This window comes from Mauremys mutica, chromosome 3 (assembly GCF_020497125.1).
Source record: "Mauremys mutica isolate MM-2020 ecotype Southern chromosome 3, ASM2049712v1, whole genome shotgun sequence".
NCBI lineage: Eukaryota > Metazoa > Chordata > Testudines > Geoemydidae > Mauremys > Mauremys mutica.
This window is the reverse complement of record NC_059074.1, coordinates 132,031,395-132,051,865: the sequence shown is the minus strand read 5'-3', so window position 1 is coordinate 132,051,865 and position 20,471 is coordinate 132,031,395. Positions and strand designations below refer to the sequence as shown.

At 42.1% G+C, this 20,471-nt stretch overlaps 1 protein-coding gene across 6 annotated transcripts in view; it reads right to left on the bottom strand.

Annotated features, from left to right (window-relative positions):
- The window catches only part of NTPCR (nucleoside-triphosphatase, cancer-related), a 37,181-nt gene extending 18,245 nt beyond the window's left edge, over nt 1–18,936 (bottom strand). The window contains exons 1-3 of one of the 6 annotated variants that reach the window (XM_045009104.1): nt 18,428–18,936; nt 2,286–2,448; nt 1,272–1,368 (exon numbers count right to left, since the gene is read on the bottom strand). In XM_045009104.1, the coding sequence (XP_044865039.1) occupies nt 1,272–1,368; nt 2,286–2,448; nt 18,428–18,509 (342 nt within the window). In that variant the 5' untranslated portion in view covers nt 18,510–18,936. Of the gene's footprint in view, nt 1–1,271; nt 1,369–2,285; nt 2,449–5,934; nt 6,053–6,262; nt 6,569–18,427 lie in introns of those variants that run through there. The other 5 variants (XM_045009106.1, XM_045009102.1, XM_045009107.1 and 2 more) reach the window with 5 other exon arrangements.
- Nucleotides 18,937–20,471: the final 1,535 nt, after the last annotated feature.

The following is a 20,471-nucleotide window of genomic DNA, read 5'->3' as shown; positions in this document are numbered from 1 at the left end:
CTTGAAGATGCTGACAAAAGATCTGCTCTAGTTTAATCTGGGGGCGAGGGGTAGGAGAGCAGCAATTCCAGTAAGGATGTTACCTATTATTCACTACAAGCACAGTATCTGATGTGTTATCACCTACCTACTTCACATATGATTCAAACAAACTTCAGACAGCATGTGAATGGAAGGAAAGAGGAAGATGGAGCACAAAGGAACACATGCACTGGAGGCATTAAGCCGTTTCAATGTTTACACTTCAGACACCTGGTTGTGCCAATTTTGTCAGCAATACATTTCGTAAGTGAAGAAACATTGTTCCCATTACTGTGTGTGTGGAGCCTGGAAACAGAAATTGTAAATCCAGACCCCAATTTATACTACTGGATGCTGGTGAAAATTCTTTAAACCTATGCTGACAACACTTGTACCATTGAATGTGCCTTGAACAGATGATACCTAGAATGGAAATTAAAATACAACAGAGTGCTCCGCAAGCAGCAATAGACAGATCCTCAAGTTACTATCAGCAACTGCCGATGTAACAAGCTTGCAAGTCTCTTGAAACAAGTCTAATGAAAAAGGAAAACACTGATTTAAAAAAACCAAACAAACTGTTTCCACCAGAAACATTCTCTCTACTTTCACAGGAAAGGGAAAGCTAGGAAAAGTGGATCAAAGCAGGGGAGGGATAGCTCAGTGGTTTGAGCATTGGCCTGCTAAACCCAGGGTTGTGAATTCAATCCTTGAGGAGGCCACTTAGGGATCTGGAGAAAAAATTGGTCCTGCTAGTGAAGGCAGGGGCTGGACTAGATGACCTTTCAAGGTCCCTTCCAGTTCTAGGAGATTGGTATAGCAGGCTCTGCAGAAAGCTCCCCTTCTTGGGAGCCCATGGAAACTCCTCCACTGCAGAAAGAAAGCACACATTTTGTGGATGTAGGAGTGAACTGAAACAGCAGTTTGCCACAGCAAGATCTGCTGCTGAATCCTCCAATATCCAAGATTGTGGCTCCCTGTCACAGCTGATACGGTGCTTCTACGAGATATGTGCTGCCACAGGGATGGGGGACCAGGAAGAGTGGTTTTGAGGAGGCAAAGGGATCTCCTGAATGTGTCTCAGATCACAGGAGAACCACTCCCCGCACCTCCTTCAGATCCTACAGTGAGTGCAGGACAGCTAAACCTAAAACAAGAGTCATTATTGCTACCCAACAACTTTAACCTATCAAGCCTTCTTATAATACTCTGTTGTACTTGTTTTCCAGAAGCTTTAATAAGATACTCACATTTCTCAGCACAGGAAGCACCAAGTGCTCAAATGAAACCAGGTCTACTATGTATTGTCCAACACGATATTCGCATCTTGCAGTAGAAGAATCAGAACTGAATTTACAAAAAAAGTTCTTGTAAATAATATGAACCACGAACATGCTGATAATTTGCTGTAATACTTTTAGCTGTGCTGATGGGAGTGGTTATCTAACCAGCCAGGTTCCTTTAAAATTCAACTCCCCGCACCCCTCCAAAAAACAAACAAACAAAATCCCTATATTGGATATGCTGCAAATGGCAAAACAGAAAATATACAGCTTTTCCTCCTAGTATCTAGACACACTATCATAGGTTAGTCACAGTGTCATTTAAATGTGGTATTAAACATTGTTCAGAAAGACAGATAACAGGGAGAAGAGGCCAAAGTTTTGCATGGAGTGATAAATGCTGAGAATATGTCCAGTGAAGCAGGAAAAACTTTGAACTCATATGTATTTTAGACCTCCTGTATGGGGATCTGAAATACCTGCCTAGTTAAAAACCCAGTTACGGGATTTATGGGATAGTCAGTGGCTTGTTGTAGACAGCTTATCTGAACTTATCTTCTCTGATTCATGATCATCAGGTCTGTCCCTTAGAAAGTAATTGGAGGAACTAAGTTATTTTCCTTCCAACCTGAAAAAAAATAGCGTCTGAGATCATGAAACCAGCTTGCATGTTCTATAGGGACTCAGAGACCATTCTGAAGTCAGAGGACCCAGTTCATTGCTGCTCTGCACCAGTGGGAAAGCCGGAGGACCATTCCGAGTTGGTAGGGGGTTTTAGGTTAACTTGGCAGAGATGCAAATGTCTCCATAAAGTGAAGGATAACAGTGAATCAGACCCAGAGAATCTAAAGCCAAAGAACGTGATCCTAAAGCCCTCTGTGTGTGGAAATCCCACTGACTTCTAGGGACATTTCATGTATGGAGGGGCTTGCAGGACTGCCCCATAAGCAGTAACCACCTTAATCTATAAAACAGCAGTACCCGAGTCTAGATAAAGTTCCTCGTCTCCCAGACAAAGTGACGACATCAAATCCTATCCTCCTGCCGCCTTCTCTGACTTCCTCTGTATAAAATCCATCAATAGGGACCCCAGAGGATTTTAGGGCTTCAGTGGCTTTCTTGATCAATGTCGTCTTTCCAATCCCTAAAATAAGGAAGTGCCCATTATTAGTGCAAGCAAAGAATAAAGCCTGATTTTAAACTTGCCCATTCTGAGGCAGCAATCGCATTTGTCAGACAGATAGCTGGTTGCACACATTTTATACAGATTGATGTTTTTCATAATTCTGATTTCTCAAAAAAAAAAATGTTTTAATATTTGAATACTCTCCTGGATAGGGGGAAAAGGGAAAAAAGAATGAACAGAAGTCAGGTTTCACATTACATTTCGAAGGTTTATAGGCCTCTGGCGTACACAACCTCCCTTTATTCCAGTGCCATTATGTTCTCTCGTTGGCAAAAAGGTCTGAGTTCATGACATCTTTAGAGTAAATGGTTAAAAATAACTGCATTCCCTCTGGGCCTGATTTTCACAGACGCTGAACATCTGCAGCTCCCATTGGCCTCAGAGGAGTGGTAAGTGCGCAGCCCATTGCCTCTGAAAAATCAGGCCCTAGAAGACAAAATGACTTCTAATGAAAGGAATAAACTTCTAAACAAACAGAAGGGAAGATAATCCATCCCAAAGTGGATCTAAAAATCCTTCTCACCACATACCCCACCAGGGGAGGACAGACTGTATTTAATATGCCTCTTCCTCTAAGTGAATGCTGGCAGTCTTCCAGAGGTTCTCTCTAATCCCACAATGGACATGTCCCTCCAGGCTATATCACAAATACACCTCTTGGTTGTCTCTTATTTTAAACTCAAATTTACATCCACCTCAGACAAAATCTGGTGTCATTATTTCATCCCTTTTATCATACCAGTCAGCTGTCTTGTCAAAGCAGATTTATTTATGGATCAAAAGTGTCAAGTACCTGGCAGAGCAGGCCTTTAAACTCCTGGAGGCAGAGACTATGGGCCACATTTGTAAAGGTATTTAGGTGTGTCACAACACAGGCAGACATCTAGTGGGATTTGCAAAAATTGCCCAGGTGCCTAATTTGATGGGGATTAGACACCTAATTTGATGGGGATTAGGCCCAGATCCTCAAAAGATACTGGGGCTCCTAACTGTTGATTTAAATAATTTAATGGAAGCTGGGAGCCTCTGAGGATCTGGGCTATAGGCACTTCTGAAAATCCAAATAGGCGCCTATCTGCATCTGTCCCATAGTCTATCGTGTCTTGTACAGCACAAGCATACTAGCATAATTATTATTTGTATTACTGTAACGCCTAGGAGCCCTAGCCATGGCCCAGGACACCTTTGTGCTAGGTGCTGTACAAATACAGAACAAGAAGACTGCCCCATAGAGCTCCATATCTAAGTAATAAAGGTATCAGTCAATTTATCCTCAGATACCGGTCTAATCTATAGTACAGTTTGCACAGGGTTAGGCTAGGTAAGGTAAGAGTTGTTTTAAAACACAGTTGTACCAGCCACATATCATGGTGGTGAGTAACGAAAATGCCTATATTTGACAGAACTTAGTTCAAACCAATTTGTAAAACTCAAAACATCTTTAGACCGTCTCTTTAGTGAGATTTATACTAGATGTTAAAAATGCTCCATGTTAAATATAGTTTCTAATCTGTCATTGGTTTTAGTAGGAACCTTGAAGAAAAAATTATCTAAATTACTTCTGCAGTTTACGGCTTTGCAACAGTTGCAATGGATATTGAAAGAATGAGAAATTAATGAAATTAATACCTGTACTTCATTATGCTCACTAATCACATGTATTGTCTTTGTATAACTATTATATTAATCTATGAAAAAAACCCTAATCCCTTTAAATTTTTTGAAAAACCAGAAACCAGGCATTTTTAACAAAGACCATTGGTTTGAGATTAGTGACTAAATGAGGTGCACGTATTCTGGTGGGCTGCACAGAAAATAAAATAGATAATGAAGAAAAATGTCCCTCAAAGTTATGCCTCATCCTCACCAACCAGCATTAGCTTTCGCAGAAACCAACGGCTTTTAAGCCTAAATTAAAGCTTAAAAATTGTTTTCTAACATGTTGTTGGCAGTATGATGGTTCTCACGCTGTAATACGGCACCACCCTGTTAAATAGAGAAATCTAATGATTCTATTACTATCTAATGTTTCTCTAAACAAAAGCTCACTGTTGTAATGATTATTGTTTTGTCTATGATGTTTACATGGCAAGGATTTGTGAATCTCTTAAGACTTCTTTCTAAGGGGCCAATATTTAGGCAAATCTCCAGCTGGCTTCACTGGTATCAGCAGCAGGTCACAATACAGAGGAAACTGTAGCATAGATGAAGCCAAAATGACCGTGAGCATTCAAATCAAAATAAAATGACTAGTATGGCAGTATCCGCTTCCTCAGCAGCCTTGTCTACATGAGACAAGTTGTACTAGTTTAACTAAATAGATTTTAAATCTGTAACTGGGTCATTTTAATTCAGTAGTTTACCAGCACAAACTACATGGATATAAACAAGATTTAAACTAGTTTAAGTGCCTATGTGGGAGAAGGAGGATGTCCTGCTTTAACTGGATCAATTTAAAATCATATGTAGTTAAACCAGTATAAATGAGGTCTTTGCAGCCTTAGGCACTATCCAGACACAAGAGGCTTGATTCCCTACTGTCTTGCACCTTCTGTAGTTATTATACCTGTGCATTTTATGCTCACTCTACACAACTACAGAAGGCACAAAGCAGTGGAGAATCAGGCCCATATAATCTCACTTCCTGAATCTGATAGCTAAGCAGTAAGAATTGTTGGTTTATTAATTAAACTTGTAACAAAATAGCAATAGTATTTCTGCTGCCCCTGTTTTACCTCAGTGATAATCAGATTCCCTTGCAGTGATAAAGTACTCAGCCTTCTTCAACTCATGGTCTAGATTATCCATTTGGGATTCCAATTACCGCCTCAGAATAGAGGGACAAATGATATTGTACATTATTTAGACTTAACATTTTAACTCATTCCAATTAAATTACAGAAAATATTAATGTGAAGGCAATTGCTAATGTTTGCAGTTTAATTGATCTGGGCTTAGTTGTCTAGGAATTTGACAAGACACAGAGAAAAAAATAATAGTGCCTGGAAATTCAAGTTACATACCATTAATCTGTTGAGAATAAAAGTATATTTATGGTCTTGATTTAGTGAATTCAACATTTCTGACCTAAACAGCAGACAGCAAGAAAAGAGAGCTACAGAGCTGCAACTTGCAGATTACTTCTTTGAAAGGAGACTGGATTAATTCAAAAACAGCTTTTGTACTTTTTTGTATTTAAGGGTTTTGTTGGGCGTTTCAATGGAGAATTTGAGAAATCAAGGTAATCACCAAATAAATCAATCAATCCCTCCCTCATTTCCACTGCCCCGGGTTGAGAACCCAGTAGAGAAATGGCCGCGCTTCACGCTGGGTTTTTTGCAACAGTGTAAATAACCGAATTAGGTGCGACCCCCGCCGCAGACGCAGTTCAACCAGTTTAAATAGCATTAAGACTGGTGTAACTTCAGCTGGAAATGTACCAACCTGAACTGGGATAAAGGCTGTTTAAGTGCAGCCACTTAGAGGGCTTGCAGCAGAGTAACCGGGCAGGCTGCATAACATGGGGGCAAGTTTTCGCAGGGGCTCAAGGGAGGCCAGTAATGGGGGAGACACCCAGGGCGGCCCGGGGCCGGCTGCAGCTCATTCACCGGGGGCCCGCGGCGGGGCGGTGACTCGCGCTGCACCCGAGGAGACCGGGGGGGGGGGGATGGTTGCTAACCCGAGTTGGCTTGGGGCCCCCAGCGCTGCGAGCCCCAACGCGGCCCTGCAGGCGCCCGGAGCATCCCCGCAGCGGGGCGGGGCGGGGGGTTACCTGGGGGTCCGGTGAGGAAAACATGCTTGGCCATGGTGAGGGGCCGGGGGCGCCCTGCAGCGATCCCGCTCCACGGGCGGGCGGAGCCTGTCACGAGGGCCCCCGCTGCTGCTGCTCCGGCAGGCCCCGCTCGCCGCCTCGCTGCCTGCAAAGCGGCGGCCGCCGCCCCCTTCCCGGAGCTGGGCCGGCGAATGGCGCTTCTCGCTCGGCCGCGCGCTGGCTGCCTGGGAGCGGGTCTTGTGGGGATTTGTGGAGGCTGGTTATTAACCGTGGCACCCGCCGGGCAGGGGCCTTTCCAGACTCAAAGGCGAAGTTTAGCGCTCCCCTGCCCCTTCTCTCGTGGGTGGGACTGAGGGACAAGCGTGTGTGGAGCGGGAGCCTGGCACTGAGGGCCTCTCCCCACCCAGGAGTTTCCCTCCGGCGCTGTAGGCAGTGTTGGGTCATGCCCTAGAGCTAGGCTGAGAGTCTTTTAATGAGAAAAAACGAGGAGGCCTTGTGGCACCTAAGAGACTAACACATTTATTTGGGCATAAGCTTTCCTGGGCTAAAACCCACTTCATCAGCTGCATGAAGTCGAAAATACAGGAGCAGATATAAATACATGAAAGGGTGGGGGTTGCTTTACCAAGTGTGAGGTCAGTCTAATGAAATAAATCAATTAACAGCAGGAAACCAAGGGAGGAAAAATCTCTTTTGATGTGTTAAGAGAGTGGCCCATTACAGACAGCTGACAAGAAGGTGTGAGTAACAGTAGGGAGAAATTAGTATTGGGGAAATTAGGTTTAGATTTTGTAATGACCCAACCACTCCCAGTTTTTATTCAGGCCTAATCTGATGGTGTCCAGTTTGCAAATTAATTCCAGTTCCACAGCTTCACATTGGAGTCTGTTTTTGAAGTTTTTTTTATTGAAGAATTGCCACTTTTAGGTCTGTAATTGAGTGACCAGAGAGGTTGAAGTGTTCTATGGGTTTTTGAATGTTATGATTCTTGATGTCAGATTTGTGTCCATTTATTCTTTTACGTAGACGCTGTTCGGTTTGGCCAATGTACATGGCTGGCACAAAAGTTATTTTTCCTTCCTTGACATCCTGTGGTTAATTCATTTCTCGTTAGACTGACCTTGCACTTGGTAAAGCAACCCCCACCCTTTCATATATTTATACCTGCTCCTGTATTTTTCCCTTCATGCATCTGATGAAGTGGATTCTGGCCCACGAACGCTTATGCCCAAATAAATTTGTTAGTCTCTAAGGTGGCACAAGGCCTCCTCATTGTTTTTGCTGATACAAACTAACACAGCTACTACTTTTAAATGAGACTTTGCTTGCTACACTCTGTAAGGGACTAGGGAATGCCTAGTGTGTGTTTACCAACACCTCATGGTCGATAGGCTGTTGCCAACTCTCATGCTCTGTCCTGTTTTTTCTTAGAGGCCCAACTGAAGGAATCCTATAGTCACATGAGATTCTTGGCCTTCGTTAAACAAGAACAAGTGAATTTTTGGAGCCTTTTTGGCTGTTGAGAAAACTGTGTATACAAGAAGTCCTTGATTTCACTAGGAGTTAGGCCCCTACTGCAATTTTTCGCTTAGCTGCCTATTGCCATCTTTAGACCCAAAACCCACCTTTGCTTGTCCGAATACCTGTGATCACAGGAGTCGGTCAAGCTGACAATCCCCACTTTTAAATGAGAAGGGACTAGTGACTAGGGTTCTTACAAAGAAGTCATTAACTTTGTAATATGCTCACCCTTTGCCCTAACAGGCTCTGGATTTTGTGGCTTTGAAAGCAACTGCAAGGTTAATCTATTTCCCTAGGTTTTTTGAGAACAGCGGGGGAAGAACATTGTCTGGGTTGGGATGGGAGGGGAGAAATCAAGGTGTCAGTGGTGAGTCAGGAGTGTTTTATTGTGGTCAGCATGGATCTATTGACTTTCTGAATGTATATTGGTGGCTCCATTCACAAGCAGATGCTTGTCATACATGTAAATAAAATATTCTAGCATGCAGGAAACTAATCATTTAAAGAACAACAAAGCTGTTAAATGACTTAAGGTCATTTCATTTAAGTGAATGCTTTTTGGAGCAGCTACTCTTGGAACCCACAAGAGGAGAGGCAATTCTTTATTTAGTCCTAAGTGGAACACAGGATCTGGACCACTTGGTAATAGTGACTATAATTAAATTAAACATCCCAGTGGCAGGGAAAACACCACAGCAGTCCTACACTGTAGCACTTAATTTCAGAAAGGGGGACTACACAAAAATGAGGAAGTTAGACAGATTAAAAGATACAGTGCTCTAAATGAAATCCGTGCAAGTTACATGGAAACTTTTTTAAAACACCATAACAGAGGTTCAACTAAAATGTATACCCCACATTAAAAAACAGAGAACCAAAAAAGTGCCACCGTGGCTCAACAAAGTAAAAGAAGCAGTGAGAGACAAAAAGGCATTATTTAAAAAGTGGAAGTTAAATCCTAGTGAGGAAAATAGAAAGGAGCATAAACTCTGGCAAATGGAGTGTAAAAATATAATTAGGAAGGCCAAAAAAGAATTTGAAGAATAGCTAGCCAAAGACTCAAAACATAATAGCAAAAAAAATTTTTTTAGTACATCAGAAGCAGGAAGCCTGCTAAACAACCAGTGGGGCCACTGGATGATTGAGCTGCTAAAGGAGCACTCAAGGATGATAAGGCCATTGCGAAGAAAATGAATTATTTGCATCAGTCTTCACAGCTGAGGATGTGAGGGAGATTCCCAAACCTGAGCCATTCTTTTTAGGTGATGAATCTGAGGAACTGTCCCAGATTGAGGTGTCATTAGAGGAGGTTTTGGAACAGATTGATAAACTAAACAATAATAAGTTACCAGGACCAGATGGTGTTCACCCAAGAGTTCTGAAGAAACTCAAATGTGAAATTGCAGAACTACTAACTTTAGTTTGTAACCTATTATTTAAATCAGCTTCTGTTCCAAATGACTGGAGACTAGCTAATGTGATGCCAATTCTTAAAAAGGGCTCCAGAGGTGATCCTGGCAATTACAGGCTGGTAAGCCTGACTTCAGTACTGGGCAAACTGATTGAAACTATAGTAAAGAAAATAATTAATTGTCAGACACGTAGATGAGCATAATTTGTTAGGGGAAAAGTCAACATGGTTTTTGTAAAGGGAAATCATGCCTCACCACTCTATTAGAATTATTTGAGGAGATCAACAAGCATGTGGACAAGGGGGATCCAATGGATATAGTGTACTTAGATTTTCAGAAAGCCTTTGTCAAGGTACCTCACCAAAAGTTCTTAAGCAAAGTAAGCTGTCATGGAATGAGAGAGAAGGTCCTTTCATGGATTGGTAACTGGTTAAAAGATAGGAAGTAAAGGGTAGGAATAAATGGTCAGTTTTCAAAACGGAGACAGGTAAATAGTGGTGCTCCTCAGGGGTCTGTACTGGGACCAGTCCTATTCAACATATTCATAAATGATCTGGAAAAAGGGGTAAACAGTGAAGTGGCAAAATTTGCAGATGATACAAAACTACTCCAGATAGTTACGTCCCAAGCAGACTGCGAATCGCTAAAAAAGGATCTCGCAAAACTGGGTGACTGGGCAACAAAATGACAGATGAAATTCAATGTTGATAAATGCTAAGTAATGCACATTGGAAAACATAATCCCAACTATACATATAAAATGATGGGGTCTAAATTGGTTGTTACAACTCAAGAAAGAGCTCTTGGAGTCATTATGGATAGTTCTCTGAAAACAATCACTCAATATGCAGCGGCAGTCAAAAAAGTGAACTGAATGTTGAGAATCATTAAGAAAGGGATAGATAAGACAGAAAACGTCATATTACCTCTATATAAATCAGTGGTAGGCCCACATCTTGAATATTGCATGAGGATGTGGTCACCATATCTCAAAAAAAAGTATATTGGAATTGGAAAAGGTTCAATAAAGGGCAACAAAAATCATTAGGGGTATGGAATGGCTGCCGTATAAGGAGAGATTAATAAGACTGGGACTTTTCAGCTTGGAAAAGAGACGACTAAGGGGGGATATGATAAAGGTCTATAAAATCATGACTGGTGTGGAGAAAGTAAATAAGGAAGTGTTATTTACTCCTTCTCATAACACAAGAACTAGGGGTCACCAAATGAAATTAATAGGCAGCAAGTTTAAAACAAACAAAAGGAAGTATTTCTTCATACAACGCATAGTCAATCTGTGGAACTCTTTGCCAAAGGATACTGTGAAGGCCAAGACTATAACTGGTTCAAAAAAGAACTAGATAAGTTCATGGGGAATAGGTCCATCAATGGCTATTAGCCAGGATGGGCAGGGATGGTGTCCCTAGCCAGAAGCTGGGAATGGGCAACAGAGGATGGATCACTTTATGATTACCTGTTCTGTTCCCTCTGGGGCACCTGGCATTGGCCACTGTTGGAAGACAGGATACTGGGCTAGGTGGACCTTTGGTCTGACCCAGTATGGCCATTCTTATGTTCTCTTTGAGAAAGTCCATTTGCTAAGTTACAAAGATAACCTCCTGTTACAGATGATAAAATTAGAGTAATACAATAGACTCTTGGAAAGCTGAGCTAATTGGGTCACAAAATAAAATGAATTTGGCAAGCTTAACAGACTCTGATGGACGTATACCCACCTCCCAAAACACCACATGTGGTTGGCCTCATTGTTTGTGCTGAAGAGATGAAGATTTGTAATAGAATAAAGGGATATGGATGTCAGTCAAGAGTGACGTGTACGGGCAAAACTCTGAGGAAGTCTGCACAGTACTTGCTGGCACTATGCCTGGCTATAGTGTTAGTTCTTCCCTTTCAGAAGCACCAAAAGAATACCTAAAATATTTACATAGAAAAAGGCTGACACGTCCTCTTTAGTGCTTCCTTTCAGTAGAAATGCTCTCTTTCAGTTCACTGCCTTTATCACACCTTTGTTTTAATATGTCATGGTTCTCCACAATTTAAGGGTTATTCATCATTTTCACAAAAGTTCTAAGAGTATTCATTTTTAGCTTCAAGAACCATAGATCAGCAAGAGAAAAGTACATGGTGGTAGACAGGTATTTCCATTATTTAAAAAAATATTTTAGATATGTACATTACACATGGCCACCCTTGGATGGTTTTGTACTACACCTCTACCTCGATATAATGCTGACCTTGGGAGCCAAAAAATCTTACCGCGTTATAGGTGAAACCGTGTTATATTGAACTTGCTTTGATCCACCGGAGCGCTGCTTTACTGCGTTATATTCAAATTTGTGTTATATCAGGCGGCGTTATATTGAGGTAGCGGTGTATTGCTAGGATGAAGAACAGCCTCTTTTCTAGTTACTCTTTCTGCCTCTTTAAGCATATGTTATTTCTTTAGAGGGCAGTTAGCAATGGGGTTTGTAGAATGCTGGGTCATCTAAAAATGTGATAGAAACAAGAAGTTATTTCAGTGTATGATAATAGTGCTTTGCACTTTTATGGCTCCTTCGTTCTGAGGAACTCAAAGTTCTTTCCAGACACTAATAAAGTACGGGTCAACATTTATGTGGGGTAGGTAAATTATTATTCCCACTTTACAGATGGTGAAACTGAAGGAAAGAGAGAATGAGAGAGAGAGAGAGAGAGAGAGAGATTAAGTGACTGGCCCGAGGTCTCACAAAGAAGTCAGTAGCAGAGAGGAGAACAAAACCTAATAATCAGTTGACTGTTCTCTCCACCAGGCCACACACTCATGTATGTCTACATGGCAAAAGAAAAAACCCTGCTGCAGCGAGTCTCTGAGCCTGGATCAACTGCCTGAGGCTTGTGCTACGGGGGCTACCAGGGTAGGTTTCCTGCATGGGCTGGAGGCTGAATTCCTTGCTGGGATTTAGAGCCTGGGCTCCAGCCTACGTGGGAATGTCTACATTGCTATTTTTAGCCCCATAGCACAAGCCTGACTTAGCTGACCCAAACTTTGAGACTTGCTGCCATGGGTTTTTATTTGTTCTTGGTTTTTGCAGTATAGATGTATCCTCAGTTTAATTACCTTATTCTTAAAATCACCTACAAATTCCCTTCCTCGTATCGTCCTGTTAGTGTCACAACAGGCAGCGAGTAGTATTGCTCAAATACGAAGGCTTTGTCTACACTGCCAATTGAATGACAAACGTTTTGTCGTTCACAGGTGCTTAAAAAACCTCCGCCTGCCGCCCCCCCCACAGATAAAAGTTTTTCCAGGGCAAGTGGCAGTGTAAACCCCTTTCATAGGAGGTGGAAGTATTTTGTCAGCAAAAGTGCCGACAAACAGCATTTACACTGCCGACTTTTAGCAACATGGCCATGTTGACACGGCCGTGTCACTAAAAGCTGTGTAGTCCTCTAAATACAGCATTGGTGAGACCAATAGTGGAATACTGCATCCAGTTCTGATAACAACACTGCAAAAAGGATGTTGGAAAAAATGAAGAGGGTGTAGAAATGAGCCACAAAAGTTATTTGGAGGTTAGGGGAAATGCCTAACAGTCAGATTTAAGAGCTCACACTGTTTAATTTATTAAATGGGGACTGAGAGGTGACTTTATGGTGTCTAAGTACCTTCCTGGGTAGAAAATACTGGGTTATAAAGGGGTCCTTAATCAGGTGGAGAAAGGCATAACAAGAACCAGTGGCTGGAAGTGTAAGTCAGACAAATGCAAATTAGAAATAAGGTACAATTTTTTAAGTGTGAGGGTGATTAAGTACTAAAACAAAGTGCCAAGGAAAATGGTGGCTTCTTAGTCTCTTGCTGAATTTTAAGGTAAAAAACAAAAAACAAAAATAAAAAATACCATTTGTAACTTAAAAGTAAAATAGAAAGTAAGGGGGAGGTACTAAATATGGACTATGTTCCTAATCTGGAATACTGTGCTATCAGAAAATGCAGGGAGCAGTCTCTGGTGATGATCATACTCTCTGCTTCCTCTGGTCACATAATGAGATCCACTTGAATTTTGTTGGTTTTGCAGTTAGGTCAACACTTAAGATTAAGTAAGCTACTTTTCAGGTATTTTTGATATGTGAAGGAGATATTTGCATTGCTGTGCATCACACAAAGCAGCATGCACAACACAGTATGATCTAGTTTATTTCTGTAAATTCTCCCATTTCAAAAAGAGAAATTATTAGCTCTAACCACTAACTTAACCTAACGCTGACTTTTGCTTACAGTGAGAGTTAGGTATCCAAATCAATACTTCTGTCATGGCATGACCTACATACTGGTAAATATTTGTATTATTTGAATATCTGATATTTTTAGACAAAACAAGGAGGCAGTCTTGAACCAGAAGCATCCCTCAACAGTATCTTATGAACAATGTATATTCCAACAAGTGAAAAAGAACACAGTTTTTGCTTCTGTGATCAGATCAATCAGTGCAAGAGAAACTCAAGGATTTTCAAAATAGGGATGCAATTGATAGAACTCTAACAGGTCTTTAGTCTGAATGCACGCAATCCTTACTTTGGCACAAAGACTGTTGTGCAATGTACACAGATAAAGGAAAAGTTAGCAGGATTTGTAAATCCACTGAAGCTTCTTCACCAACTATTAAGGGTGAACTGCAAGCCCAATCTTATGTTACAAACACCCTAAAACCTCAACAGATCTTCAGAGCATAACAGCAGCCATATTGGATCAGACCAATGGTCCATCTAGCCCCCTATCTTGTCGTCTGGCAACAGCCAGTGCCAGATGCTTCAGAGGGAATAAAAAGAACAGGACCATTATCAGCTGATTCATCTGTCGTCCAGTCCCAACATCTGGCTGTCTGTGGTTTAGTTATCTTGGCTCATAGTCATTGATGGACGTATCCTCCATGAACTTATCTAGTTCTTTTTTGAACCCAGTTATACTCTTGGCCTTCACAACATTCCCCCCCCCCCCACTCCCCGGCAACAAGTTCCACAGGTTTCCTGTGTGCTGTGTGAAGTAATACTTTTGTTTATTTTTAAACCTGCTGCCTATTAATGTCATTGCGTGAGTCCTGGTTCTTGTTCTATAGGAAGAGATAAATAACACTTCCTTATTCACTTTTCCCACACCACTTGTGATTTTATAGACCTCTATCGTATCTCCCCTTAGTCTCTTTTCTAAGCTGACCAGTCTCATTGTACAGAAGCTGTTCCATACATCTCATTATTTGTGTTGCTCTTCTTTGTACCTTTTCTATTTCTAATATCGTATTTTATATTTGGTGACCAGAACTGCAGCAGTATTCCAGGTGTGGGCATACCATGGATTTATATAGTGGCATTATGATATTTACTGTTTTATCTATCCCTTTCCTAATGGTTCCTAAAAAGAGCCCCCCAGTGAAATGGAGTCTTTGCATTTTCTGCCAGGATGGAAGTTACAGAACAATGTTTTTGTCTGGAACAACATTCAACATGAACAAACAAATACTTGAGGCAGCAGAGTATAAACACAAGCTCAGTGTATATGTAGCTGGGGTAGTGACCTTATAGCCTCAAAAAGAAACACACAATAATTACTATAAGCATTTCTTGAGAAAAGTCACAAAAGCTAAGTATGAAACCACTCACTGTGCTACTGACGTGCAATGGCCTGGCTTAGTAATGAGTTAACACCTTGTGCAGAAAAAGGCCATCTTTTGGCACTTTCACAAGCATGGATTCAGTAATGTTTTCTCTCAAATGAAGCTGGTGGAGAGGTCCTATATTCATTTATAAGCTGTATGGCAACCTTCAAAGAAAAACTCTACCTCTTGATGGTACTTACTAGTCAACTGTCTTACGTGATCAACCTGCTTCAGAGAGCAAACATGATTAGTGCCTGTCAAATTCCATTACATCCCTTTCTGTAAATTGGTGGACAATGCAGGAGAAGAAAATTGATCACCCATTCCAGGTAACAAGACTGAGCTGGAAGATGAATTTTCTTTCAATGGTTTGTACAGCACTGAAATTACACTTACATATATTTGTTCCTTCTGGATACCCTGGGCTTAATATCAGTGAGGAAGAGGCACTAACACTGCTTGTCACGCAGGTATGGATTTTTTTTGCAACTCCGAGGGGCTACTCTATTCTTGACATAGGGGAAGTTAAAGAAGGTGATGTGGAGGAGGAGGAGGACAGTAGATCATAGAAGCATATGAAGGTGAGAAACAGGAATCATGCAAGTATTGCATAAGATTTACTATACAATGTAAGTGGAGGTAAGAAGTGGACACCCAAATGTGTTGGGCTTGGAAGCACACTTCACCAGGACACAAATCAAACCATTGTCCACATGTTTCACAATGGTGGGCACTTTATCTGCTACAAGGAGGTACTTTGAGTTGACACTGCACTGCCCAAATTGCAGCCCAAAATTGTTGAAAATTATTCAGTTGTGGACATAATGACCAAATGACTTGCAATGAATCTAACATGAAAGCAGTATGATCCTGTTGATGAAAATAAAGTGTTAATGACACTTAAAACATTCAAATTATTAAGTAGTGAGCCAGCTTCCAACACGCTCCAAAACATTTGGCTACAGAAGTGACTCAGAAAGCTCTGCTGAATGCAGAAATCTTTGGGCAGGAGCAACTGAATATCTTTGTTCAGGAATGACTCATGATGGCAAAGGAGGGAAGTGGCCATACTGAATTCCATGACCCACTGAAAAAGACAAGGGCTCAGACATTTCTCACTCTATACATTTGGGAGAGAGAAGGAAAAGCAAAGACAAGGTAGTCATAATAAAGGCTGATCATGTCCTACTACTGCGCATCACTACTGCCTATAATGCAGAAAAGACAATGGAGCTGTGCATCATATTGCACCATGAGTAAGACTGCAAGTTTGTCATGGAGGTTGTGGAAGTCACAGATTCCGTGACTTTCTGCGACCTCTGACATTCTGCAGCTGCCAGTGGGGCTGACCCCAGGGTTACCGGAGCAACTGGCTGAGGGGCCAGCTGCTCAGGTGGCCATTGGGCTAGTCACATTGGCCGCTTCTGGAGCCTCCCCCTCAGCCAGCAGCTGCACCAACCCCTGCTTGGTGGCCTCTGGCAGCTGGCCCTGGGAACTGCCTGAGCAGTGGCCATGGGGTCGGCCACACCAGCCACTGCTGGGTGACCCCAGGCAGTGGTGCCCTGGGGCCTTCCCAGTGTAGTGGCACCCTGGGGCAACTAAGATATGTTAGGAGTGTTTATAGTACAAGTCATGGACCTGTCACTGGCCATGAATTTTTGTTTATTTCCCATGACCTGTCCATGACTTTCACTAAAAATACCTGTCACTAAATCTTAGCCTTAGTCAAGAGCTAATGCCAGTTCCACTTGCTCTTGCTGAGATAAATGGGCATCTTAGAGTTGGAAATAAGTCTGCTATGACAGACATTTTAACCAGAGACATCCCGTATCCTCCTGAGATTACACTCGATAGTACTTCCTTTCTGAGGATCAATGGCCAAGTATGGGTACTGGCACTAGGGAAACCTCTTCCATGTATAACCTTTAGTGACTTTGCAAACATTTTTGGTGAGTCAGTTCTTCATTCTGGACAGCTCTTTAGCAGGTTTGATGTAACCTTTGACAGATACAGATGGGATTCTATTAAAGAAAGGATCCAACAGACACTCTCCAAAGATTCCAAGCTAATTTGGAAAATCATTGATGATAGATCTGTTTCTCTTGCCAACAGCTGGCCAGACCTCTTGGTCCATTCCAAAAATAAAGCTGATCTGGCTTGCTTCTTCTCGAACTCCTAGCCAATGCTCCACAGCACATATCCAGAGGGTTCATAGAAGACAGCACAGTTAAATCATCAAACCCAACTCTGGGCACAAGTCAGTTGCAAGCTGACCATGAAGATGTCAACACCAGAACCGTACTGCCCTGCATGCACACAGATACTGACTGTGTTGTTGAGTCAGCACAAGACACTGATGTTGTTCGTCTGTTAGTGGCATACTATAAAATACCTTGTAAGTTGTGGATGAAGGCTAGATCAAAAAACCCAAATGCATTCCTGTGTATGCTAGTCAAGAGAAGCTTTTGCCTGTAATTCCTCAAGCAGACATAGAACCAATACTTTCCTTCTATACATTGACAGGCTGTGATACTGTTTCCCATAGCACTGGGCACAGCAAGAAAACTGCTTGGACAATATTCATAGAGAAACATGGACTTCGGAATGGAAAAATGAAAAAAAATCATTTCAGTAGAAAAGTTCATCTGCATCCTGTACAATTTACCCAATGAGGAGAGCTGTGACAAGGCACAGATGATGCTGTTCTCCAAATGCCAATCACCAGAGGCACTGGCCCCAACAAGTGATGCACTGTGCTATCACATCCAAAGAACTCGCTTTCAAGCCAGGGTGTTGTGGCAGGCAAACTGCAACAACCCCACAGTACCCTCACTGGAGAATGCGGGTTGGAGCAAATACAATTGAGAACTGATACCCAAGTAATGTCACTGGAGCCAGTCACCAATAGCTGTACAGAAATTGTTATTTGTGGATGTGTCAAAGGGTGTGTATCACAATGCTGTAGCTGCAGAAATGCCACACTGGCAGGCACTGGGACCTGTACATGCAAGGAGTGTGTTGGGACATGTAGGAACTGTTAAATTATGCTTGTCTAAACAATGTGCAGGATATAGAGTAACTGTATTGGAATTAAAACCATAGAAATTTACTAATTTTTCAAATTATACTTGAGTTTTGAACTCTAAGTTAGAAGGCTAAATATTCAAAATTCAACTTGGGAAACACTTTTTTTCAGATAACTTATTTGCTTACTTTCCTCCCCAAAATATCTCCTCCCTCTTATTTTGTAGAAAATGGGCCCAGTCTCTAGTCAAACTCAAGTTGCTGAGCTCAACACAGGAGTAACTGGTTGAAATTCTATGGCCTATGTTAGAGAGGAGGTCAGACTAGATCTACTGGCCTCATCGGGCCTTAATCTGTGGAGCTAAGAATTTTTCTTTTCCCCAGCAATGTATTTGGCCCCTATACATTTCTTCCAGTTCACCACCCCAATTTGAAACTGCAGTGTTTCCCTCTGGGCAGATTTAGGGAGTAAGGGGCTTCAGGTGCCTTCTTCAACCTTGCCTTATGCAAAGACATAAAGACACTAGTAACATGGTGTCACAGGTTACATCACTCACCACTGGTCTGGCACCTTCTCCTGGTCACTCTGGGGATTAGCTCGAGGCCAAGACTCCCTGTCTGTGGTTTGCCCACTATCATGCTTCTCTGTTGTCCGCCTGCAGCCCCTCTTGTAGCCTCAGGAATCACAGCATCCTCTTCATGACTCACCCCTCTGACTGCATCACCATCTGTGTTTCCCCCTTCCAGTGGGCAGGAGGGGGGAGTTAGTATTGCAGTCAAAATCCTGTCACTTTCCCAGTGGCAAGGGGGAGACCCAGGCCCACCCACTACTCCAGGTCCCAACCCAGGGACCCTATAGATAGCAGCCTCTTGCTGAGACTCCTAACTTCTCACTATGCTGCTATGTCTTCCTGGTCCACTTCCCCCTGGCCCCAGCCCCTTCTTCACCCTTGTCTCAGGGCATGCAACTACTTAGTCCCAACAGCCAGCCAGAAGCTCCCTCTTGCTCCCCCAGTCCCTGATAGCAGTTGTTCTGTCCACAGTGCTACAAGTCTCTTTGCCTGGTAGAGATGCAGTCTTCACTCCTTGAGCTCACAGCAGCAACTCACTCATTGTGACCCTGCATCTCCTTTTATGTGAGCCCGCCAGGCCCGGATTGGTTGCTCCCTGCAAATCCTCCCTGATTGGCTGTGCCTCACTCAGCCTCTCTGGGCCACTAGGAGGACTCACTCCACTGCTCCCTACTGAGGTTAACCCTTTGTAATCTAGTGTGGGGGCAGACATCCCATCAGACATGGGTAGAACTTGAAATGAAATTCAGCTTGGAAAAATGCAAGCAAATAGATCCAGGGGGAAATTAATCCAGAACATAAATACTTCAGTAGGAGAGAGAAACTTGTAAAGTTCTATGGCCTGTGGTATACAGGAGGTCAGATTCGATAATCAGAATGGTTCCTTCAGGACTTGGAATCTATGAATAAAGCATTAACACTGAAAAAAATGTAGAGTCAGGGACAGCAAATTAGATTAGACATGAACTTGCAAGAAGTTATGCCAACAAATCACTGGTGCCATTTTGGGCTGCATGCACAGAGGTGTCACATCACAAAATAAGGAGATAATAGTACCTCTTTATTCTGCTGTAGTGCAACAGCCCCTGGAATGCACATTCATTTGTGAGCACCTCATTGTAATGTCATATTGAAGGGAACTCAGAGAAAAGCAATACAAGTGTTCAGAGGCAGGGTGGTTGTCAATTAAATACTCCCATAACATATTATGCATTTTATAGCACCCAATAGGGTGCTTGATGTCCCATAGTAGAATGACCTGAATGACCAGTATGACCTGAAGATCTTGCATTTAAGGCCCCAATCTTATAAGCACATGCTTATCTTTACTCACGAATAGCATCATCTACTACTGTGAGTAAAGTTTGCAGGACTGGGGCCTAATTTCAGACAATGAAGGAAAGAATGGAGCAGCAGAACAATAGGATGGGGTGTTGAAAGTGGGGTGTTACAGAAATAAAATTATACAGTTTCTCAGCAATGATGGAGCAGGATTTCTTTTCACTAGCTGTAAAAATAGTTGTCTTTGACTCCCCTGTGAATCATTTGGAGTAATTGTAACTTATTTAAAAGTTAAGGGTAAGATTTTTTTTAAATGCCTAAGACTTAAGAGCATAAGTCTCATTGGAAGTTACGGGTTAAGAAAAATGAAAGGGAGGCACAATTGTCCATGGATATCTGAAAGGTATAAATACCAAGGAGGGGAATCTATTATATCTAAATAATTGAACTCAGAGTAATGGTATAAAGTCAAGAAAACTGAATTTAAGCATCTAAGCATAATATTTTGTAAATGCTTCCTGGCTATAAGACGCATCTTTCAAGGGAAGTGGCAAAAGCTCTGTTTAGGATAGTTAAAACTAGACAGGACAACACTCTAGTAAATGTATAACAGGATAGCACCATGTTGGTAGAGAGATGGATTTAGATGCTCTAACAGGTCTCTTCCACGTCTACCTTCAGTGAGTAGAGGGGATAAATGATCAATTACACTAGTGTAAATCTGAAGTAATTACAATGAAGTCAATGG